The 25,350-nt window shown below is 42.3% G+C and overlaps 1 protein-coding gene across 4 annotated transcripts in view; it reads left to right on the top strand.

The window, feature by feature from the left end:
• The window catches only part of asxl1 (ASXL transcriptional regulator 1), a 41,769-nt gene extending 16,666 nt beyond the window's left edge, over window positions 1-25,103 (top strand). For 2 of the 4 annotated variants that reach the window (XM_062427896.1, XM_062427897.1), the window contains 7 exons: window positions 2,399-2,568; window positions 2,796-2,880; window positions 4,406-4,572; window positions 20,025-20,121; window positions 20,508-20,613; window positions 20,953-21,949; window positions 22,087-25,103. In XM_062427896.1, coding sequence (XP_062283880.1) covers window positions 2,399-2,568; window positions 2,796-2,880; window positions 4,406-4,572; window positions 20,025-20,121; window positions 20,508-20,613; window positions 20,953-21,949; window positions 22,087-24,672 — 4,208 coding nt within the window. In that variant the 3' untranslated portion in view covers window positions 24,673-25,103. Of the gene's footprint in view, window positions 1-2,398; window positions 2,692-2,795; window positions 2,881-4,405; window positions 4,573-20,024; window positions 20,122-20,507; window positions 20,614-20,952; window positions 21,950-22,086 lie in introns of those variants that run through there. The other 2 variants (XM_062427898.1, XM_062427899.1) reach the window with 2 other exon arrangements.
• Window positions 25,104-25,350: the final 247 nt, after the last annotated feature.

Raw genomic sequence — 25,350 nt, 5'->3', positions numbered from 1 at the left:
GCTGCTCTTTCACTTCCCCAACCAGATTTATCCTGTCAGCCCAGGGATCTATACGGCAGCATTCTGTTACAAGTCCCCTTTAGTTCTTGCAAGGGTGAGAAATGAAGTGATTCCTACGTCATTGGGCAGTATAGATAAAGGAAAGGCTTTTCTTTGAAGGCTTAATTTTCTTCTGTTAATATAGTGGACTATGGCTTGTCAACATGCATTTTGACTGTCCAGGCTGTTTTTTTTGTGTCTCCCTCTTAGAAGTGGGGTATTCTTGGGTCTTCTACCATGGAGCTCATTTTCATTCAGACAGTGATGAATGGTGCGACTTTGTACCTTCTGTAACTTCATTTTGTATTGAAGTTTTCTTTGGTTCTCTCTTGACCATTTGAGCAGTTCTTCTGTTAGGGTAACATCAAGAGATGTTGATTACAGCTCCATGGGCCATAAACTAATTCATAATATTGCCACAGTAGCATTAAGGTCTTTGGAGATGGTTTTGTAATCTTTACGTTGACCATGCTTGGCTATTACATATATATGTATAAATGTAATGTCTTCAGACCACTCTCTAGTTTTCATTCTGTTTTCCATGTTTAATGTGATGCACACACTGGCACAGAACAGCAGAGTGGGTAATTTTCTCCTTTTAAGCTGGGTGCATGAGTCATTATAAAATTGAAAGCACCTGCACACAATACTCTCCTTAAAGTATCACTACAAATCAATCATTTCTTACAACTTCTAAAGGGTACCAATAATTTTGTCCAGGCAATTTTTGAGAATGTCTTAGAATGTAGAACAAGCATTCAACACTGTTCAGGGCGAGTGGCCCATTATTTAAATAAAATGAAAGAGTATCAATAATTTCAGTTATATCTGTGAACTGCCCAGGTCTGGAGGCATCTTTATTTTATTTAATATAGTTTGTACTGTAGACCACAACCTAATCAGTAGTGGCATTAACTATGTGAAATTGCACATATGAGCTTCTTCCCGGGAGATTTCATTTCTCTGAAGTTTTAGCTATTTTGCTGAAAGATTTTTGTTCATGATAGAAGAGGCGGTCTTGTTTCAAATGAGGTGGCCTCTATTTTAAGATCTTGCTCTATCTGTTATTACCCAAAGGTTGTGACCATTGGTGAGAATTCAAACATAAAAGGACTGAGAACTTTGTGGTTTTATCAATTCAGTATGTCTTCAGTATTGTTATGCAAGTGAAGTTAGTCAGTCTGTACAAGCTTTTTTTTAAATGCATATAAGTAGCCTAAATGAATGTTCAAATATGGTTGGGGTCAAGATATTTGTATGCCTGGAAAATTCAGAGTAAAAACATTGTTTTTTTTTTTAAGACAGTTGAGCCAAAATAATGCATCGCTTGCAAGTCTATCATCATTACACTTAAATAACGGTGAACCCACATAGGTATTGACTGTCAGACAGCATTACTCACCGTGTGTTGAAGCCCCTTTTCGGTAACTTTCACGCTGCAACTAATTTTTATGTCCCAACTCGGACAATGACACCCACTGCAGTGACAGTTATTCCATTATTTTACATAATAACTAGAGAGGAAAAGTAGCTTTAATCTTGGTAGAAACTGCTTTTCTAGTTTTTATAAAGACAGAATTCATAAACAGTGCTTTGGATGAACCTGTATTAGGGCGTACTCACACTAGGCAATCGTACCGTGCCCAAGCACGTTTGCCCCCTAAAGTCCGGATTATTTGGCTAGTGGGAGTGCAAGTTTACCGTGCTTGAGTACGGTACACTTCCCTGGCCCAGTATGGTTGGAAGAGGTGTGCTTGAGCATGGTACACGTGGTCACGCATGTGCACACGGTTACGTACACAACGCGCGAAACGTGGTTAAGACGTATGAACCATGCGACCATCCCTCCACAACAACAAAAGCAACTGCAGCGTCGAAGGGCTGAGGTTGGTCAGATGAAGATGTGGAGTGTTTGATTGAGATTTGGGCAGAGGATGGCATCCAGCAACTGGACAAGACGTACAAAGTTTTTTTTTTACGAATCAACCCCCAGTCGATTTTTAGTCGAAATTTCAGGACTTCGGTCGACCAAGATTTTCTTTGGTTGATTACAGCCCTATTGAGTTCACTTGAGTTTGGGATAATGTGAGTGCGGGCCAGCGGAGGACAGGGGAGGGGGGACATTCGTGCTTCAGCACGACACGGAACAACTGGCCCTAGTGTGAGTGTGTCCTTAATCACACTTTATCATCAGCCAAGCTCAATGTTGCACATCACCTGTGGAAGGAACAGGGGTGCACAGCTCTACTGATACAAAGTACCAGTCTAATAAAGAAATCTTTGTTTCTTGTTGAGTAAATGAAAGAACACTTTAGTTTTAATGAATGCAGATTTAACTGTATTGTTTCCTGACCTGCAGCCTCAGTGGATGAGAGCTCCTCCAGTGCGTCCTGCTCCACAGAGCCACAGGCTCCCAGCAGCCAGCCTCAGACCCGCCTCAGCCGAGCAACAGGACAGCAGGGGCGCACTGACACGCAGCAGACCCAGCATGTTCAGCACACCCAGACCAGACTGAGCCGCTCCAGACAGGTCAGCAGTCTGCATGGAGACCCAGGGCTCAGGACAGATGACCTGGTTGTCCCCCTCTGTCGACGGGTCTGCAATCCATGCAATGTCTTTATTTAAGAGCTGATTCTGGATTTATCTCAACAAGTTAGCCATGTCTCTATATTGATCTATATAGGAACTGGAAAACAGTGCTGCTTAACATACCGACTGTAGAACTGAGACCATCTCACCATTTTGTGTTGCTACAGTCAGGGAGGCAAAGGAAGAAAGCAGTTATGATGCCTCGTGTTGTCCTCACCCCTCTTAAAGTGAATGGAGAGCATGTGCCCTCAGGTAAGAACTACTTGTTTGTTCTTAAGACAATAGCATATAAAACACACACCACAGTACTTAAAGTCAAAATACAGAATCCTAATCTGCTTGACAGGTCAGACCTTAACATTTCCTTAATTTATAAGCAAAACCACACACACTTTAGAAAATAAAAATGAGTTTATTTGAATCCATTCACCAACAAAACAGCAAAACATCCTGTAGCGATAAAATGGGCTGGGATAATGTCACTGTGTGAGTTTGTGCGTTTGGTCTTTGGTGTTCAGCTTTATAAACCAGGAGGGTATTCCAGGAGGCGGGTTATGTGGAAAACTCAGAGTAAGTTAACCCTGAGATGAGGAAAACTCTGTTATCCGTTCCAGAAAGAGAGGTAACTGAAACTCTGAGTCAGTCACCATGGTAACTGACTCTGTAAACATATCATTTCTATCAGAAACCCTGAGATTCTACCTGTCTTTTCCCACCTGAAGCAAGCTGACAGACATGGGTTGTCCGTTTCTTCACAATCCAATAGATATCGAAGCAGAATTAATTTGCAATGCCTTATGTCGGGAGATGTATTCAGGGCTCAATTGGATGTGCTTTCATTCCGAGATGAATATCTGTTAGAACGGTATCACTGTTCATTACAATCAATCATTTCTTAACATTGTCCGGCCATATCTGCCTTCTTGTTAATCTTATTTTTAGGGAGTATTTTATTTAATATTCATGTACACATCGTCACATGTTAGTCTTATAATCAATGACTCCAATATGTATAATAAGTAAAATTGTTTTAAAGTAGTGTAAGCAGGATATTAGATGAGAGGACATATGTGTTAAACAGCTTTCTGTTGGGGGTTTAAATTACTACATGTTGAAATAGCCACTGAATGAATATTAACTTAGTTTAATAGCCTATGTTAACTATGAATAAAATCAAAGCGAGGTACAATCATAGCCCAGCAAAATGTGCCTTACTTTTCTGAATTATGTTTTTGTTCATGTTCATTTTTAGGTGTTTCCAAATACGTTACACCACTTTTTCACCTGTATGCTACAATTTTAAGTGAGGTTAAATGTAAGTCAGTGGAGTAGTGCATTAAAACTTAAGCACTGACTCAGGCAGCAGTTTTCTCCCATGCTGCTTCTCTCTCCTTAGCGTCTGCAGCGGTGTTACTTTTTGTGAAATATATGATCATATTCACCACAGGCCTGCAGGGGGAGCTCCAGTTACAGTGAGGTGACGTAACTCAAGCTTTTTTTCTCAGTAGTTGCCATGGTGAATCAAGGTATCGGGCTCCATTGATGATGGCTTTTTATAGTGGTCGTGCACGCGCTAAACTCAAGGTTAACATACTCAGAGTTGATTTAACTAATTCAGATCAGCTGTTCTGGAACCGGATACTCAGTTTCCCATCTCAGAGTAAGTCAAGTCAGAGTTCAGGGTTAGACTCAGAGCTTGTTGAACATCCTACCTGGAATACCCCCCTGGAGACCGCTTTAGTATAAGGCATTAAAGTGGTGCTTTTAACTATGGCAGGACCCATGAAGAGAAGTCGAGGAGGGGTAGATGTGGACTTTGAAACACCAGGCTCCATCCTGGTCAACACCAACATCAGGGCCCTCATTAATGTGAGGACCTTCTCAGCCTTCCCTGCGCACTCCCAGCAACAGTTGCTGCAGCTGCTGCCAGAAGTGGACCGCCAGGTACATTATGTTACTCGTCATATTACATACCCTGATACAAATACCAAACATAATAATGAACCCCATAGACCATTGCTCTGCCTCTTATTCAACTGCAAATTATCTCAAAAATATATTTTTTTGTTTTGTTTTGTTTTCTAGCAGCCACACTCAGTATTCCAAATGGGTAATTTATTTGACTAATAGATAAAATGTGTAGAGAGAGTACTTTGCCCCGATTAAAAGTAAATTTTGTCCCAAATCTCAAAGCAAATCTTATCTTTTGTCTGCCTTTGCTGAATAACACCCATCTGATCTAAACTTATCTGGGGGTGGATTTTTTCAGTTCTTTTTTCCAAAATGTGGGTTAAGATCTTATAATCTTGAGAGGCCCCATTGTATTTAAAAAATATATTATTTTTGTCTGAAGAATCACATTTTTGAAGGCCTGAACATGCTTGAAAACTTACAAAACTTTGCACAGTTTCACAGGTGGTGAACATTTTTGTATTTTATGGGTCACAGGCATGGGCGTGGCGAAATGGCTCAATAGCAGGCCCTAGAACATTTCAAATTTGAAGCCCCTCCTTACAATTTGACAAAATTTAGACATATGTATAATGTGATTTCAAATCTGGTCATTGTTGTCTAAAGAGCTTTGCAATGAAAAGTTATCAAAATCTTGAGTTTCACTGAATACTGTTGCTGTGACAACGCAGTGAATTGCCATATCTTTGCTCTTCTTGAGAAGATTTCCCAGATCATTTACTCCTTGAATCCTTGCATACATCTTAAGTCCCCATAAGTCTGTGTATGAATCATATTCTATACCTTGGTGCTGCAAGAAACAGTAGCTCATCATGTATATTCACCAGTAACATGGTAACAAAATTATGAACCCAATCACAAATAACAGCATTGACTTCCAATTTTAAGCCTTGTTTATAAACTTATGAGTCTGTTCGAATGTGAGTATAGAGGGAAAGTCTCTTCTTCTTGGCAATGAAAGAGCGTCTCCAGCCTTTGAACTGATGCATGGGTTCATAATGTCCATTAAGAGGTATCCTGACCCTAAACCAGTCATCCATTTGCCTTTAACATTGTCCTCCTCATAAGTTTGGTCATTGGGACTATTGGTTTAATAGTCAGATCTACCTCATCACATTAAATTCAATATTGTTTAAGACTGCTAGAAAATATGTTGTAACTGTATGTATTTTTGTCATTACAAATGTACTTACCAAGTATCCTGACATCAGACTGTTTGGAGCTGTACCTTTTTTTAAGCTTCACCTAGAGCTTGTTTTCTCCTGGTGTCCCCAGTTTCCCTGCTTTCCGCTGAATTGCCAAGTCAGAGTCTTCCTTTTCTTCATCCAGGGGTGCAAACTCATCAGTGGAATCTTACTGCTACACAAGTAATGTAAGGGGGATATCAGTTCAGGGCATACAGTCTAAAGAGAGCAGAGCTGCATTCAAAATTGTACTAAAGAGCATTGCATCAGCTATACAATAAAGACTGTCAAATCAAATGGAAAACACAGCTTTTAGATAGAGAGAGGGATTAAAGCCATTTGTTTTTTCAATCCACAGCAAAGTCATTTTCCCCATCCACAATTTGTAAAACATGTTACAACAAATACAGTGCTTATAATATGTATTCACCCCTTTAGATGTTTTCCCCTTTTATTGCTTTTATAAATTGAGTCATGATCAATAAAATTTGGGTTTTTTTACAGAATAATTTACCAAAAAAACCCTCTTTAATGTCAAAGTGAAAACAGATTTCTACAAAGTGATGTCAATTAATTAAAAAATACTAGAACAATGCGCCCATTGGGCGCTGCAGCATGTTTACTTGCCAGAAGACACACACTCATGGATTAAAGCAGTGAGAAGAATGTATATTTGTATATGAAGGTCACAGTAAGTGAACCTGCTTGCAGGTTCCTAAGCAGCATGACTGGAGCGCCTAATTTCAGTTTAATTTTATGGTCAGGCATCCCAGAGGGTTTCAATGAGTTTAGAAACTCAATAGGCAGTGCATCCTTGTGATTGTCCTCTAGGACTGAATCAGCTGAAAAGTAGACTCTCTCTTCTGCAGGGAACACAGACAAACACATGTCATTGATGGCTCTGATATCCTTGTTCAGAGGAGGGTATACAGTGCCTTTAAAGAAGGTTGTCTTTGTCACCACATCCATTCTGGAGGTTAGGGAAGCTCTTGATTTGATTTGATTTGAAAATCTTTAATGTCCCTGAAGGGCAATTTGCATATCTCGCATGCCAACAACACAATAAATCTTAAAAATCTTAGAGAGTGTTGAGATATTGCACCAAGTACTGTGGCGGAATCTGTAGCTGAACTCGAGAGAAGTCAGGTAACAAAACCAACTTTTGCTAACTAACTTTGCTTCAAAAATGAAAATCAACAATAATTGTACTTCGAGCATCATCCAACAACCAAAGAAATGTTTTCAGGTGTCATCCTCGTGTGTGTGTGTGTGTGTGTGTGTGTGTGTGTGTGTGTGTGTGTGTGTGTGTGTGTGTGTGTGTGTGTGTGTGTGTGTGTGTGTGTGTGTGTGTGTGTGTGTGTGTGTGTGTGTGTGTGTGTGTGTGTGTGTGTGTGTGTGTGTGTGTGTGTGTGTGTGTGTGTGTGTGTGTGTGTGTGTGTGTGTGTGTGTGTGTAGCGCGTGTAAATGTGCTAACAACATAAACCAAAGTTTTTATTAGGCGAGTTTTTATTTAACTGTGGAACAAAAAGGATCTTAACCCTGAGACAAAAAGGGGCATAATGTGTTTCTTTCCTGACTTCTCTGGAGTTCGGCCACCTTGCGTTAATGTCATGCGGCATTGCGGTTATTTTCCAACAGTGATTTGTTCTTGTTAAGCATGTTGAAAATGTTAGTGACCTTGGATAAATGTCTCCTCTCCCTTCGTCTTCTCCTCCCTTCGTTCACGCCCCTACGTACGCCGTCTCTACGCCTTTACGTCACAGGCTGAAACAATAGTCCCAGTAGCTCCGGAGTCCCACATAAAAAGTATTACTGCAGACTATTAATTAACATTGAAATAGAAATTGAAGTTTACATGAAATGAAATGCGGGCCGGGCTTCCTGAAACATGGAGGGGGTTGGAGGAATGTGGATTGGTTGAAAAGTGAACGCACAGACGGACTGACGGACGGAACAACATCTTGCTCTCCAATTATAGTAGTAGGATATAATGTAAAATAGATGATTGCATACATATTCACCCCCTTTAAAGTGACTGACCTAATTCAATAGAGGTCCTAGTATTCTAGTATTCTCACAAATAGTGGATCACCTGAGTGCAGTGAATGTGTCTCAAGTGATTGTAGTATAAAAACACCTGTGTCTGGAAGGTTCAGTCACTGGTTATTCAGTATTCCTGCTAAAATAACACCATGAAGACAAAAGAACATGACAAGAAAACTCCAAGAAAAGGTTATTGAAAAGTATAAGTAAGGAGATGGATACAAAAACAGTTCTAAGACACTGAACATCCCCTTGAGTTCAGTTAAATCCTTCATTTAGAAATGAAGGAATATGCCATATGTGTAAATCTGCCTTGAGCAGGTCGTCCTCACAAAGGCCAAAGGGAAGCCACCGAGACACCTGTGACTACTCTGAAGGAGATTAAAGCTTCAGCAGCTGAGGAGGGACAGACTCTGCATACAACAGCAGTTGCTTTATGGGAGAGTGGCAAAGAGAAAGCCACTGTTGAAGAAAACTCTTCACCAGAGTTCACCATGATGTATGTGGGAAACTCCAAGGTCAACTGGAAAAAGGTTCTTTGGTCTGATGAGACCAAAATGGAGCTTTTTGGCATCCGACTAGACTCTATGTTTGGCGGTCACCAAACACTACACATCACCACAGACGCACCATCCCTACTGTGAAGCATGGTGGTGGCAGCATCATGCTGTGGGGATGCTTGAAGGCCCACAGGCCCTGGAAGGCTTGTAAAGGTAGAGGGTAAACTGGATATAGAGAAATCCTGGAGGACAATCTGATTCAGTCTGCAAGAGAACTATGAACTATGACTTGGGAGAAGATTTATTATCCAACAAGACAATGACCTGAAGCATACAGTGAAAGCTACACAGAAAGGGTTTGCAAGGTGAATGTCCTGGAGTGGCCGAGTCAAAGCCCAGACCTCAATCCAATAGACTATTTGTTGCTGGACATGAAAAGAGCAGTTAATGCCTGATCTTCAAGCAACCTGACTGAGCTTGAGCAGTTTTGCAAAGAAGAATGGAGTAAAATTGCAGTGTCCAGATTTGTGAGCCTGATTGAGACCTATCGACACAGGCTCAATTAGGCCTGCATGATTAATCGTTATAAAACCGCGATCTTGATTCACCCCTGTATGCAATTTCATTTTTAAAGACGTCGATTCTCATTTAATTTTACGAGCCAGCTGCATCACAAACGCTACTACTTTCCTCTGTGAGTTTTAAAGCACTCCCAAGAGCTGCAATGCTCTTCCTTCTCACAGAGTTCAGGGCTTTTCCCTAATCCTATGACAAAGCGGCTTTTAGTCACGTGTTTCACTATGATGATCATCTCTGTTTCACCTGGTGGAGCTGAGCCCCCAGTGTGTGTGCTGCTCACACAGACAGTGAACCAGGTGGAAACCAGGTGACAGCTACACTCCCTACGTTACTGAAAGTGCAATAAAATCTACCAGAGTAAAAAAAAAGAGTAATTTAATTTAATCCACCCAAAAACGAGTGGTTACTTGATTTTTGTTTTAAAATACAAAATCCATCCATCCATCCATCTTCTTTCCGCTTATCCGGGGTCGGGTCGCGGGGGCAGCAGCTTAAGCAGGGAAACCCAGACTTCCCTCTCCCCAGCCACTTCGTCCAGCTCTTCCCGGGGGATCCCGAGGCGTTCCCAGGCCAGCCGAGAGACATAGTCTCTCCAGCGTGTCCTGGGTCTTCCCCGGGGTCTCCTACCGGTGGGACGTGCCCTGAACACCTCACCCGGGAGGCGTCTGGGGGGCATCCTTACTAGATGCCCGAGCCACCTCATCTGGCTCCTCTCAATCTCTAAGGGAGAGCCCAGCCACATTACGGAGGAAAGCTCATTTCGGCCGCTTCTACCCGCGATCTCGTTCTTTCGGTCACTACCCAAAGCTCATGACCATACAATACAAAATGTTAAATTGAAATATTATTTTTCTTTTTCCTGGTCAAACAGTTAGTGTTGCTTTCGTCAACGAAAATTATGACTAAATATCGTCGTCAACGAACCTTTATCACGTGACAAAAACGAGACGAGACACAATGTAAATGCTGGTCATGTGACGATAACTATAATTAAATATATAATGCAATATTGTTGACGAATAAAAACGAGACTAAATGTGGTTTACAAAATAAAAACTGAAAATGTCTCTTCATTTTCGTTGACTAAAACGAGACGACACAAAATGTTATAACGTTATTTCGTCTCGTTTAGTAGCGTTGTTGCTATTATTTTGCAGTATTTCTGTTTCCTGTGTCTCACTTCGACGTCACTTCCTCAATCCCCACTCGCAGCATTATTTAGAAGATGCTGCGGTAGGTTAGTGTTAAAGACAGACAACTGACACAGAGAACGGGACCGATGGCCGGCCAGTATTCTTGAGTCTATTATACAATAATATAATAATAAGACAACCTTGTTTGAATTGTGAAACGGGTTTGGCTAAAAGAAAATGTTGGTTTCGTCTATACTACTAGGTACTTATACTATATTGACTGGGTTAAATAGAATTGCATTACTAAAAAGAGACTAAAATACAATTTTCATTGACTAAAACTAGACTAAAATGTCATCAGTTTTCGTCAACTAAAACTAGACTAAAATAGTTAATTTTGACTAAAATAAGACTAAAATGCTCAGACTTTTAGTCGACTGAAACTTGACTAGACTAAAAAGTGTGAACGTGACTAAAACTAATAAAAACTAAAATGACAGCTTGACACAAAGACTAGACTAAGACTAAAATTAAAACAGGCCGCCAAAAACAACACTACAAACAGTGATGAACAGAAGTCTAAAAATGGTTTGATTTTCTTTTCATATTTAGAATAATAAAAGATAAAATCACTGGCAAACCAACTAAAAAATGACCTCATATTATGAGACTGGATGTTGTCATCAAGGCAAGAGAGCAATAAACATAAATAAAAAATCCTCTCTTTGTCACTGAAACGGTTTGATGGACCGTTTGAGTTTTTATAATGTTAATAACTCATTTCTGAGGCCGATAAGGTGCTTAAATAAAATACAAACCATTTCTGAACATTTATACCTCCGACCCCCACTGTGGTTATACAGAGTATGGCTTATTATTGCCTGTAAGTTTTTCCATTTAATTTAGAAAAGAGCAGCAATGGTTAGTGGTTTTCTCAGCTGTTTCCACCTGTTTTTACCTTAAATCCTAGGAAGCGACTGTAAAAGGTAGATGGTGAACAGTTTATGACTTGGTCGGAAAAAACATTTCAGTCAGAAGATTTTTTTTTGCTTTAATCCCTGACTATACTTGAATGGCCAATTGAATGTTTATTTTCTAAAAGGCCAGCAATTAAAGAGTGTGCTATATGTCTTTAAGAAATCATTGTTTTTTGATACTGTACTTAAATGGACAATTGAAGATTGATTCATGATATCAATTCTAAGCTAAAAAATCATGATTCATATTTTTTCCCGAATCGTGCAGGCCTAGACTCAATGCAATGTGATTGTGGCCAAAGGTGCATCTATTAAATACTGACTTAAAGGGGGTGAATATTATTTTTATTTTTATTTTTTAATTTAACCTTTATTTCAATCTCGAGGGGGTTGATTATACAATCACTTATTTTGAATGATATATTTTTGATTAATTGACATTACTTTGTAGAAATCTGTTTTCACTTTGACATTAAAGAGGTTTACTTAAGTAAATGTAAAAGGTCCGAACCTCACAAAGTCCAACTTGTGTCTTAAAGCCTACACCTATGTCCACATTTTCATATGGTTTCAACAATGTTTATTGTCAATTTTCAACACAGGAAACTTTTAACAGAGTGCACTTGTATAGTAAACAACTAGCAATTTTACCATAAATAAAAGTAGTCCCAGACAAATAAATGTAAGGCCTTTATTTCAAGTTAAAGAAAACAGAAACCTCAGAATAAAATAAATAAAGTGCAAACAGAGCCTCGAATAATTAAATTAAAGAAGTCCCAGCCTAAAGAAAGTAATTTCAAGTACAAAAAGTCGGTATGCAAACAGAGCCTTGAACGCCACCCTTTCTCTTTTAATATATCTCTTTTCTTAATGAGAGAAATGGGCATGCAGTAATTTACTGCCCTGCCAGTAATTTAAATCTTGAAAATCCTTCTCTGATGAGGAAAGGATTCTGGATTAGCAGGAGGAGCTGCTGCCCAAGGCTGAAGCTGTCAAGCCTTTTACTGAAGTTTCCAATCAGCTTGTTTATGAAGTCAACATAGGGAGACACATCTCTCTCACCCTGAATCTGTTCCTGCAGTTTTGGGAAGTGTGTACACTCTCCTTCAAGATCTTCTTTGAAAATGTCCAGCTTCCTCTGGAAAGAGCGAACAACTGTCATCAAATCGGAAACTGAATAATTCTGGCCCTGCAGCTTTAAATTGAGCTCATTAAGGTGTGATGTAATGTCAACCAAAAAAGCAAACAAATCCATTTTGTGCTCATTTTTCAGAAAAAGTGAAAACTGTGTTGCTCTCTGACCCTTTAGCTGCTCTAAGAAAGCTGCTATTTCTTTTTTGAATAGACCAGAAACGTCCCAGTGCATTGCCTTTACTCAGCCACCTCACATTGTTGTGCAGTAGTAGGTCATTGGCATTTGCCTCAACATCTTCCAGGAATTCTTTCAGGAGGCGATGCTGAAGGGATGACGATGTCCTAAGGAAGTTGATGAATTTCATCATTGTGTTCATTACAGCAAAATCTTCTGAAAGAGTGGCACACAGAACAGTCTGATGGATGAGACAGTGGTAAGCTATGAGATCAGGGTTGTCCTCTTATCTGTGGCACAGCCCCCCCTCTCTCTTCCCACCATGACAGAGCACAATCTGTGGTGACTGAGACCACCTGTTTCAGATCTATACCTCTCTTTCTCAGCATCTCCTTTATTGCTGCATATATGTCCTCTCCTCTTGTCTGTGTCTCAAGTGTTACAGAGCTCTTTTTTATCTTTGTGAAAAAATCTCACATACACCAAAAGCTGGGCATTATCAGTAACATCTGTACTTGATCAAGCTGTGCCAGTACATCTTCTGCTAATATTTCAGATTTTCTGGTTGTGGTTGAAGCTGACATCGGGATTTGCAACTCGTCAACTCGTCTTTTTGTTTTCCCTAAAATAATGTCTCAGCAACGGCTTTCAAGCACTCCTTCACAACTGTCCCATCACTAAATGTTTTTTTATGTTGCTCCAAAATCCACGATACCTTTTAATGAACATTCGTTTGCACGTTGCTGGGCTATAAATTAATGCATGATGAGTCGGGTAGATCTAGTAATACTGGAATTGCAGTTCGGTTATTTTGCATGCCCTCACGCCGACTTGGATAACTTTGCTCAAAAGATCGCCGCGACTGTCGAAAAAAAATAATGCTCCATGAAAATGATCTATTCTCATGAATTTATCAGAGATTGGTCACGGGTCCAGACAGAACCATCACTCGGTCCGCCATTTGATGATGCATGATATAGATCATGAGTCAATGTATAAAAGCAATGAAATGGGAAAACATCCAAGGGGGTGAATACTTTTTATAGGCACTGTACATAACTTCATCCCTGCTAAATAATTAACACATTTAACACAGTATGTAAAATTATGAAATTTCAGCACCACTTCACCATGTTCTGTAATTCAGCCATCAAGTTTAAAACTTGACCAATAGTGTTTTTAGGGAAGACCATGCTTTTGAACAGCTTTTCTATTGCCAGTTTTCTTTTTTTTATCATTTTCAATTTATGACTTGAAACTTTTTTGTTTTCACAAAGCTTGTCTCAGTTAATCCTGTTTCAAATAATCAACCATCTACATAACTTTTTAGGGAAGACAACACAACTGACATTACCATGTGTTGAGACTTATTTAATGAGGTTGCCTAATTTACATAATTTCATGATTTAACAAAATAAAGGTTATAATACAGAAATATATTGTATGTGGGTCCATATTGATAATTTTCATACTGATAGAAGAACAAGATTTATTTTGTCCCCATTTAACTTCATTGTTGATGAACTCGGAAGTATAAAGTTTTGGACATTCCATGGATTAATTGTCTGGTGGCTGTCCAGCATGGATGTATTATAAGAGCTGGATAGGGTGATGCTGATAAGCCGATTTTCCCAGTGGTCACTTGTGGTATTGCATCAAAAAATACCCATGCAGCCCAAAAAGTTTTTTTCCCATAGACCACCATTCTAAAAAAAACGCCAGTAAAACTGTTGACAGGACAACTCAAACCAAAAAAGTGTGTGCACTTAATCAGTATTTCCCACAGAATTTTGAGAGAGTATGGTGGGTGGATTTCAGTTTGACCCTCTACGGGGCCCGGGGGATGGCTCATGTATCATTCTGGTGCGCTCTGAGAGCAAAATTAGAGGTTATATCTATCAAAAACATTTGCTCTAATAATTAAGCTACTACTTGTTTAGGTATTAAAGGTAATGACACAGCAAAAAGGTCGCACACGCAAAGCATGGGAAAGAATTTTTTAGCGATTCATGAATGTTCCAAACAAAACATCAAAAATACTAATGCCCTAATGAGTCTTGAGGCCAAGCTGCATGGTTGAGTTGAGGTGTGTGGGGGAGTTATTTTGTGCTGTTCAACGTAACTGCGTAACTGCTGTGAAACAATAAGAAAATAACTTTTTATTTAAATACACAAAATATTTAAAAAGAATATGGAAATGTTTTACTTCGGTGCAAATGAGATAACTAGTAACATCTAATTACTTTTCATATCTCATTTTCCATTCCTGCCTGTTTAGGGTTTAATGGGAAATACTGCTAATGTAGAACAAGATAAATTCATCATTCCTGAGTCCATCACTCAGGTACTGCAAACACTGACTGAAAACTGCAAGTGCAAGTCCATCTGAAAAAGTCAAGCAACTTGCCACCTCCTTTGACAGTGACTTGGGCTGTGTTCGAAACCGCATACTACATACTTCTATACTACATACTTCCATCCTACACACTACACACTAAACGACCAGATAGTAAGCAGACCGTTTACACTGTAGTAAACTACACGATAAACCACAATGCATTTCGTTCCTACCCGAGCTGAAATCAGCAGGCTGAAGCAGATTTCATTTTAGCTCTAACTCTGTAAATATACCACTTTATCCACATTTCTAACCTTTTTAGGCGAGAAAGTAGCTCTTTAAATCCACAATGTGACACTAATCTGTCCAAATAACACCTGTTTAAAGTTTTGTTCCTGCGAATTCGGGGTTAGCCGTAGCAAGTAACGCACTTCCAGTCATTTTCACAAAATAAAACACCTGTTACTTTTTATTATTAAGAAAACCATAACGATAGAATTGGTGCTTTTATTTTGAAAACAGGAAGCGAACATACCCTCGCTGTAGCTAACTTGAAACCACCGAGGTGGTGATCTGTGATGTTTGTATTTTGGTTTTTTTCAGAAGTTACGTTGCATCTTGGGTAATTTGAGTATGAGTAATCAGGTCTTGATGCATACTCTGCATTCTGGCGAATCTAATAAACCATCCGGGAACTTCTCGCATACTCTAAATCGCATACTACGCAGTTGAAACACACTACATACTTCAAATGAAGTCAGAGTTAGTACGAGTAGTAGGAAAGTATGCGGTTTCGAACACAGCCTTGGTCTTTGCAGTCACCTGTGGCTTAGTTAACCACCCACCCCCACCCCCAGCACCTCTACTCAGCACCTTGTATACAGTACAGTATTCAACACCTACCTCGGGTTACATAGGCATAAGTGCAATAGACTGTGTGTGTGTGTGTGTGTGTGTGTGTGTGTGTGTGTGTGTGTGTGTGTGTGTGTGTGTGTGTGTGTGTGTGTAAATAGCTTTTGAAGTATTTCATTGTTTTTATGTATAATATATACGTTTATTTTTATTTTGACTTTTATTGCACCACGGGAAGAGACCCCGTACCAATCTCATTGTGACACCTGTTGTACAATGACAATAAAAGATATTCTATTCTATTTAACCCTAGTCAAGCCACCAAACCACCTACTCCTGCCATTTGCTGTCAAGTCCTTGACAGGAAACACAGAACTGGAATGCATCTTTAATCAGCTCGGATATAGTGTGGCCTATTTACATGTTCGGAGAAACACGTCATCAGGAGGGATTCCCATCTGACCGGCCCTAACTGACGGAGGAAATTATCAATAATTTTAATTATCAATATAAAGACCTTTCACGTAGACCAGAATGCATGCATGCACCGTAATACATTCATTCGTTTGGTGAAGTTTACTAGAAATGTCCTGTGCTACTTTGTTTTTCTGCATCAGTTATTTTCTTTATATGCGCATTGATTGATTTACAGCCGCTGCACATCTCCTGATCAGATGGACCAATTTGACTCGCATTGCTAAAATACAACAAGCCAACTCTAAAATAAAACTTGTATAGCAAGTTTATAACATTATATAGCCTATTTCAATAAGCACATTGCAGGATAAAAGATGCTGCTCAGATCTGCCTGTGGCACGTGGAATGATGATGATAACAACAATAACAATAATAATAATAACTAGAAAGCTGCAAAGCAGCGTCAACGGGCCCAAGAACCCCCCAGTGGCACCCCCAACCGTAACAGCCATATGGGCATGTCGGTGCGTGTTGAAGTCATAGGGCTGTCACATCACGCATGTAAGATGTCTTTGCTCCTGCACCTTTAATTGAACATTGTTTGATGGTGTTAATTGTCACTGCCTGTGTTCACAATGTGAAGCTAGAAGACAGCCGCTTAGTGACATGCACAGCCACCACTCATAAGTCACGTGTACAATGTGCAAAACACACACCATGTGGAGCTCATGTAAATCTGATTGTTCCAAAGGTTGGAAATAGCAGAGTTCTTAAATGCAGAATTACAGCCACTACAGGCATGTGATCAAGGGTGACGGAGACAGTAGTTTGATTTACAGCCTTTAATCTCCATGTGTGGAGTGTGGTCTAAGAACATAGTAATAATACTGTCAATAAACTGGAACTAGAAACAGTAAGCTGAGGCACCTTTTTGCTGATCTGGTATCCTGGATCAATACACGTTGTCTCCACTAGATGGCACAGTAAGACCACAAATGAATCTGGATGACTGCTTGTCTTCATAAACTACTGCAATATTTAGAAACTAACATGTGAGAACCAAGTGTTCATCATGATGACACAGAAATAGGTATAGAAGTAAACTTTGTAAAAATTAGAAACACCTATATATTTGTATAGGTTACAAGTCGCCTGTCTGCGCTTGGGCCCTAATAATAATCCCTTCGAAAACAATTGGGCCTTCGCACCTGTTAGCGCTCGGACCCCAATAATCCTTACAGGGACAATAGGGCCTTCGCGCCTCTTAGTGCTCGGGCCCTAATAATTCCTTCAGTTACAATAGGGCCTTCGCGCTCGTCAGCACTCAGGCCCTAATAACAATCCTTATGGATACAATAGGGCTTCGCGCTGGTTAACGCTCGGGCCCTAATAAGAATCAGCTCAGAAACAATAGGGCCTTCGCACCAGTCAGTGCTTGGGCCCTAATAATCTCCTTAGGAGATCAAGGTCACACGTCAACATAAAATTGGATCATTCGTAACAGATCAACCACCATGTTTATAATAAAAGGCTATAGATATTTACTTTGTAGAAATATTTTCGTTCAGAGATGGGCCCACACGTTTGTGTACCCTAACATTTATGTTTTTTTGTAGTTTGGCAGTGCTTTGCAATAATAAATCTGTCTGGAGATGGTGAGCGCTCGCTTGGGCCAGTAGCTGCCAGTGTTTGTACTGTTGGAAAGCTTGGCACGGAGCAAAAGCCTCCATGCTCCATAGGTCCCACAGATAGTAATGTAATGCCCCCGCCTCGTGCCAAATGAAAAAAAACCCAAAAACTTCAATGGGTTACTGGCAAGGCTTACGTTGCACGTGTCATGAACCGAACAATACACAATTGCCCAGAACTCTGACATGTGTACCGAATGGGACAGATTTTTTTTTAATGAACCGTTTCACCTCTACTCCAAATCATAACAAAAGTTATGTCAAGGCATGGGGGTAAAGCAATTGACACAGTACTGTGTCTGCATAAGATGGAAACGTCAAGGGATGACATACCACTACCAGCAAAAATGTATCTAACTGTCTTCACCACCCTGGATTATGACAATAAAGACCAGCTAGTGGAGCAGGAACCTCTCACCAAGTAAATGGCATAGCTGTCCAAGCAAAGGCTTTGAATCTGTACCTCAAAGGAACATGCCTACAGTCACCAAGTCAAAGAATAGGAGTAACAGCCTCAAAGCACTAATGTTAGCCACCTACAATCTGGTCAGAGATTGGGACCACCAAAAACCCCAAGTGTAGATGCCAACACTACCATATGGGTCCAGGATGCAAAGGCAATGAACCTTGCCTGGTTGCTTGTTTGAATGTCTGCCTTAGAAGCTCAGACCATGAGCAACTGGACTTCAATATCCAGGCCCACAATTATGTCACAGTGGTCCAGGACACTGTTTGGAAGCATGATAAGTTCAGATACATTGTTATCAGGATGGGGCATTCAGCACCAACACGGGCTGAGGCTGTCTCCAACTACTACTACTTGACATCACACTACCGCAGTGCCTACCTGAGGCAGCTAAAGAAGATTTGTAGGATGAGGCAATTCTCCGCTCAATCACCCAGACTCACAGCTTCCCAGAATCAGAAGCGATGAATCTGATGTACAGTCCATTGTTGATATCCTGGAAATTTGCTGGGTGAATCCACTCAGCCTAGACCAGTTGGTTTGTAAGCTTGTCAACTCTAATTGTTGCAGTGGCCAATGACCTGCTGAATGCCCAGAAGATAGGATAGCAAGCATATCAAGCCTTCAAACATTAAAGTTTCGAGACAACCCCACCAACTACAAAGTTCCATGATAAGATGACAAAGAAGAAGCTGAAAACATTCTCAGAGATCCGAAAGAAGCTGTGTAGCAAGAGAAAGCCAAGGAAGTAGTTCTGAAGGCAGATGCAAACTGTTTTGCCACATGGTTCTGGTGGCCCAGAGGAGTGCTACACAAGTGATGTATTGGATTTTCCCCTCGGACCACTGCCATGGGCCCTACCTAATTGGGACATACCTCTCCGCAAGACAAACAAGGCAGTTCTTGCCAGAGAGTTGGAGAAAGTGACCAATCAATGACCATCCTCGATGGAAAGAGCTTGGTACAAAAAATTAAAGGAGATAATAAGACATTTATGTCGCTGACAGAATCTACCCTAGCCAAAGTCCTGCATCATGCACCCCCGAAACCAGCCATGCTTGGGATGCCTCTAATGAGCTCTTCAAGAACCAGCAGGAAATCACATGCTGAATGTATGTATGTATGTACCATCTACACACACTACAGATGTCAACCTTCTTCAGTACCAGCTTCTGCAGCAGACGTGGGGAGCTTTAGTCCAGCTAGCTTCCACTGTCTCCTCTTCATGCTTGCCATTCGTGCTAACTATCAGGCTGCAATCTGGAGATGGCCTCTTTAAACATTTGCACCACGCCCCAGGGACCATGGGTGGACCACAGATGATGAGGGGCAGCTGTAAATCGTGTGCGTGTGCGTGTGTGTGTCTCAACAATGGTCTTAAGTTCACAAACCTGTGCTAACTAATGCAGTGAGGAAGAGTCTGTCGTAGCTGACAGACTCATATGTGGATGATAATGTTGATGTTGACCTACTGTAGTCATGGGTGGCACAGTGTCTTTGAGGGAACAATTGCATTTTCCTAATATGTGCTCAAATTGACACATTTTAAATGCAGCTGTTCATGCACAATGATGTAAATAAAATGTTTTTAACTGAGAGTGCCAATTTAGTTAACATATACTTATATATAGTATATTATATCTAGACATGTTTGTTGAACTAATTTCTACATGTTATACCAATAGTCAGTAGTTCAGACACACCCCAGGGAGAGGATTTAATGAAAGAAAGATGATTTCCCAGTTTTTAGTGACAGCACTCCATATTTTAAGAGGGGATAACCACTAAAAGAACAGCTGGGCAGCAAGGTTATTACATCAAAATATAATCTAGGGATGTATAGGATTAAAAATCACAACTAGAATTTGTCCACCTAGAAGATATTGGTACATCTAGGTTTCTGGTTTATCTAACTATAGTATATCCTCTCTCCATGCAGATTGGACCTGATGGTATGGCCAGACTGAGTAGTTCTGCCCTCAACAATGAGTTCTTCACCCATGCCTCCCAGAGCTGGAAAGAAAGGCTGGCAGAAGGTAAGCGTTTCCTCATTCTTGGACAAGAGACTCCCACCAGGCTTAAAACATTCACATTAGATGAGACCTGATGGGCATGTAGGAAATGGTGGGAAAGGAGCTAGTCATAACAGCAGCAAAATGTAGTGAGAAGGTTGTGATGAATAAGGTCAGGAAATCATAAATAACAGTGAGATCTATGCTGAAAGTCAACAATGTGCTCTAGTATATTCTCTTAGTAGTGTGAATGAAACCAAGAGACACAACTTAAACTATGTGTGCATGGACTTGGTGAATCAGTCCATTCAGGGACCTTAGAATTTAACTAAAGTTACTGGTATACAATTTCAAAAAATTCAGTTGCAGAGCTTCCCTTTTAAACATTCATGTGTGTTTGACCTGTTTAGGTGAGTTCACCCATGAGATGCAGGTGCGTTTCCGGCAGGAAATGGAGAAAGAGAAGAAGGTAGAGGCATGGAAGGAAAAGTTTTTTGAAGAGTACCATGGGCAAAAGTAAGAACCAACTCATTTCTTCCAAATCTGAACTGATTTACAAAACAGCCACTTCAGGTGTTTTAAAAATAATCATATTAAGGTGATTCATTTCCAGTTAACACTTATTAGTTCACCATTCACCATCAACATTAGTGATGGCAAATATCAACAGCATTATTTAGTAAAACTTGTAAATAATGATTTTTGACTGGATGTCATTTATTTCCATCTTCTCTGCTGTCCTCTATGTAGTGTCAGACAACTGTAGTATCATTTGCATCAGTTATAGCCACTGTGTGAATATGATAAATGTCAGTGTTTCCACATTGTGCTGAAACATAGTTTGTGTACCTGTAGGTCTGGCCTAACACGAGAGGAGTCCCTAAAGCTCACCATGAGTGAAGCCAGTGATGTTGCAGCAAGTGTGATGGACAGTGATGTGGCTGTGGTGGCAACTGGTGCCCCCAAGAGACGGAGTGTGGGTCGGCGGAGGAGAGATGGCAGGATGAGGAGACGCACCCGAGCTGACCTGCGTCGTAGGGCCCGCCGGAACCTCTGCAAGGCCACTCCCCCAGCCCTGCAGTCTTCAGAAGCAGCCGAGGCAAGTGCTTCTCTGAACACCTCAGCAGTTTCTGTTGGCTCTCCCATTGCTGACAACACAGTGATTCAAGGTGAGGTGGTTCTGCAGGCAGAGTGTGGCATGGAGCTACCAGCAGAGAGTGCCTCCATTGAGCCAAAGTCCTCGCCTATTCCGGAACCAGTCACATTGCCAGACCCCACACCCACACCCACACCCACACCCACACCCACTCCCAGCCCCAGCCCCAGCCCCAGCCCCAGCCCCAGCCCAACCTCCACTAGCGCAAACGAAGAGCCCGAAGTTACGACCCGCCTTCTCCCTGAGGAGGTTACACCAGTGTTGGTCTCCACCTCATCCCCTTCATCCTCCTCCTCCTCTTCTTCTTCTGCCTCCTCACCTGCCTCCTCACCTTCTGAAGGACAGGGAACTTTTGCCGCAGTCCTGGATTCGTCTTCATCCTCCTCAGCGTCCTCCAGTGCTGCAGTAGCCGTTGATCCCCTGGATGACACCGCCTCTGTGGTCACTTCCATCACAGGGGGTACTGCCACAAGCAGCCGTGAGAGCAGCCCCTCAGCCAGCCCAGCCACTACTCCTGTTCCTAGCACCCAGGTCAAGGAGCAGAAGAGAAGGCCAGATGAGGCTCAGGCCTTCTCCAGCTTCCCCGAAAAGAGGCCACGGCTTGACAATCGTCAGTCCTTTCGTACCACAATTGACAGTGTCCGTTCAGAGAAGCCGCAGCCGACAACAGAAGAGCCCAAGGTGCCGCCAATCCGGGTAAGAGTTTCCATTCTTAATCTAAAAGGTTTGAGGCCCCTTTTTTCTGTAGATTTATGCACAAACTAATTTGCCTGTTATTAAAGTAGATGTTCCCATATAAAGCTTGAGTAAGTGTTCTTGTATCTCTACCCCAGATTCAACTGTCCAGAATCAAACCACCCTGGGTCAAAGGGCACCCTACCTACCAGATCTGTCCCCGGATCGTGCCCCCCGGAGAGGGCTCACGGCGGTCAGGGACGGGGGGCGCGCGCACCCTGGCGGACATCAAAGCCCGCGCCCAGCAAGCCAGGGCCCAGCGCGAGGCCGCTGCTGCTGTTGCAGCCTCTGGCGACGGGGCAGGGACGACAGGGATCGGGTTGCGGCCTCCTGCTGGGATACCGGATAGCAGCAATGGACGACGAGCGCGAGAGCATCCAGGACCTATCGAGCCCGGAGGAGGAGGAGGAGGAGGAGGAGGAGGAGGAGGAGGAGGAAGAAGGGGGGGGGTCGGGATGGCAGAGCAGGGATCGTCTTCAGGCACTAATTCGTCTGGAACACAATTACAGCTTCTCAATGTAGAGGCTACACCCCAGCCATCACCTTCCCTGTCCACTACCTCAACCTCCATTTCCTTGGAGCCCTCACAGACCCCAAGCCCTTCTCAGAATGAGGCAGGTAGCGGGGCAAAGGCTAAAGAAGAAATAGAAGCATCCTCAGCCAGTGCCCAGAACTCCTGTAATGGGCTTACAGACAAGGAAGCCAACTTATCCTCTCCACAACCTGACATTGTATCAGAGTCCATAGCCACCCAGCCAGCTAGGCGAAGCCAGGTGCCTGAGAGGGCAGAACAGGGATGTGAAAAACCACCACTGGCCTTAACCTCCATCCCAGATTCCTTTCCCAGGTTTGGGGCTCAAGGTGTGGATGTTATTCAGACACTGGTCAGCTCCTGTCAGCCCACAGAAAAGGAACAAGGGAAAGAGGCTGGACCAGGTGGTGTTATCCAGCATGGGTCCCACCATCTAGACCTCCAAGAGGTACTCTCTCACTCAGCTCCAGCAAGACAGCAAACAGATGCTTCCTCACCTCAACAAGTAGAATCCTCGAGTCAAGAGAAAGATGATGAGGCTGGGACACATAGTGACTCCACGGAAACAGCTTCAGACTGTGAAAATGAAAGCCAGGAGGATCAGCAGCAGCAGCCTGACCAGGACTGGTGCCCCCAACTGAGCACCCAAAGAAACGGCCAGCTGGTCATCTGCAGTCCTCCACCTCAAAACCAGCAGCCAGTCATCCAGGCCCACGTGTCCAGCCGCCACGGTCAGACTGTCATTCAGCCGTGCTTCCCCAACAGCATGCCTCAACCTCAGCATTCCAAGGACCACCAGTCTCTCTCCACAGCCCATGTACAGGCACTCAGGGACACCAATGTTGTGGTCAAACTGGAACCTGGAGATGATTGCAGAGCTTCCAGACAGAGCTCTGCTGAAGAGGATTGTCGTGGAGGTTTGAAGCCTTCTGTGACCTCCCCAACAGCTTCCTCCAAGAGACTGCCCATCTCAGCCAGACCAGTGTCCAGTGTGGAGGCCAATAACCCTTTGGTCACCCAGCTACTACAGGGCAGCCTGCCCCTGGAGAAAGTTCTACCTTCACACTCTGCAAATAGGCTTGAAATCAGCCGATTACCAGGACCCCAAATTAGACCAGCAGTGTCAAGGACCCCAGGGCCTCGCAACAGGCCTGAGGTTTTGGCCCAATCTCGAAGCCCAGAAATGACTGCAATGTCTCAGAGCCACAGCAAGTCTCCGACAAGCTGCCCAGTTTCCTGTTTGATGGAGGCCCCAGACGCAGCACAGTACCAGTCTCAGCAGCCTCCTGGGGCTGTCCCAGTCATCACCTCTCTGCCGCCATCCTCATCCTCCTCTAGTTCTGCATCCTCCAGAAGTAAATCAGACCTTACCTCTCAGACCGCTGTGGAGTCAGCAGTTATCAAAGAGTCTCCTGGTCCTCAGCCCTCACAAGGGGCTACTCCAGACAGGCCCCAGCCAACCCACAGGAGCATGCCTAATGGCCCCTCTCCTTCCCATACAGACCCCTGTGCCACAGAAGTGATGCCTACGATTAAGATCAACTGGCGGGCACCAAAGTCTCAGCTTGCCCACTGTCACCAACAGCAACCATCTCCTGCTTCCAGTGTCAAGAATGAAATCAGTGCAAGGCCCTCTTGCCAAGCTCTTGCCAAATTGTCCTCAACCGTACCCATGAGTGTTACTAAAAGGGAGCCTGGGAGCTCTGTTGACAGCTACCTTAGTGGAGGAGCAATGGAGGGACTCCTCAACATGGATATGAGTTTTGCCAGGATGGCAAAGAAGGAGCACAGCAAAGCTCCATACTCATCTGGCTCCCCTTCCTCTGCCTCCTCCCTTCCCTTCCAACTGTATGGAAAGCTTCCCAAGCAGGGTGTGGGAGGAGTAAGCTACACAGCTAATGTATCAGTTATGGACAACAGTGGTTTCTCCCGGAGCATGGCGGACAGCATGCTCCAGCTACGCCCCCGCTTGGCCTCTGGCCAGACCACCCTCAGCATCCAGGCATTTACTGACAGTACAGCTGAGGAGGTGGCGCTCAAGTGCTCATGCCGTCTCAAAGCCATGATCATGTGCCAAGGCTGTGGTGCGTTCTGCCATGATGATTGCATTGGGCCCTCCAAACTCTGTGTGTCATGTCTGGTGGTCAGATAGTATGTGGAAGTCCCTGTAAACTGCAGAACTACTATCTGTACAGTATCAACAGGTATCCAACCTGTACACAAGCGTGATTAGGGTAGAGCACACAGGAGAAGCCTAACAGGCAAGATTTGCCTTGTATTATATAATTGGTCTGTATTTTTTGTTGTTGCAAATTTTCAGATTTTTTTAGTTGTACTGATATATTATTATTATTATTATTATTAATAATATTATTGTTGTTGTTGTTGTTGTTGTTATTATAATTATTATTGTGAAATTGGGGCATGATTGATTGTAAATTGTGCCTTTTTTGTTTTCTTTCCTCAAAAACATTTACCTCATCTCATCTTGCTCCACCTGTCATCATTTGGTGGCCATCATTGTTTTCTTCCCTTGTTTGCTCAGCAAACAGGGACTTATTGTTGTCTCAGTGCAAAGAAGTATTTTTTTAACCATTAAAATGATTAAATTACATTGTTTCACAGCTTTGTGTTTTGAGTCATTTCATGATTTATTAAATTCTTATTTGTAATTACATTTAAGCAAGTACTATTAACAAAGTGAGAATTAGAAACTCCACCTGATGAGCAGGCACCTTTTATAGCAGTTAAGATAGCTTAAAGATGAGATCAAGGACAACAGGAATTAGCAGGAGCTTGTTCCTTGGAGAGATGAAACGGGAGGGAAATC

Source organism: Scomber scombrus, chromosome 10, assembly GCF_963691925.1.
Source record: "Scomber scombrus chromosome 10, fScoSco1.1, whole genome shotgun sequence".
Lineage (NCBI taxonomy): Eukaryota > Metazoa > Chordata > Actinopteri > Scombriformes > Scombridae > Scomber > Scomber scombrus.
The sequence above is the reverse complement of the archived record's forward strand: the minus strand, read 5'-3'. Positions and strand labels throughout refer to the sequence as shown.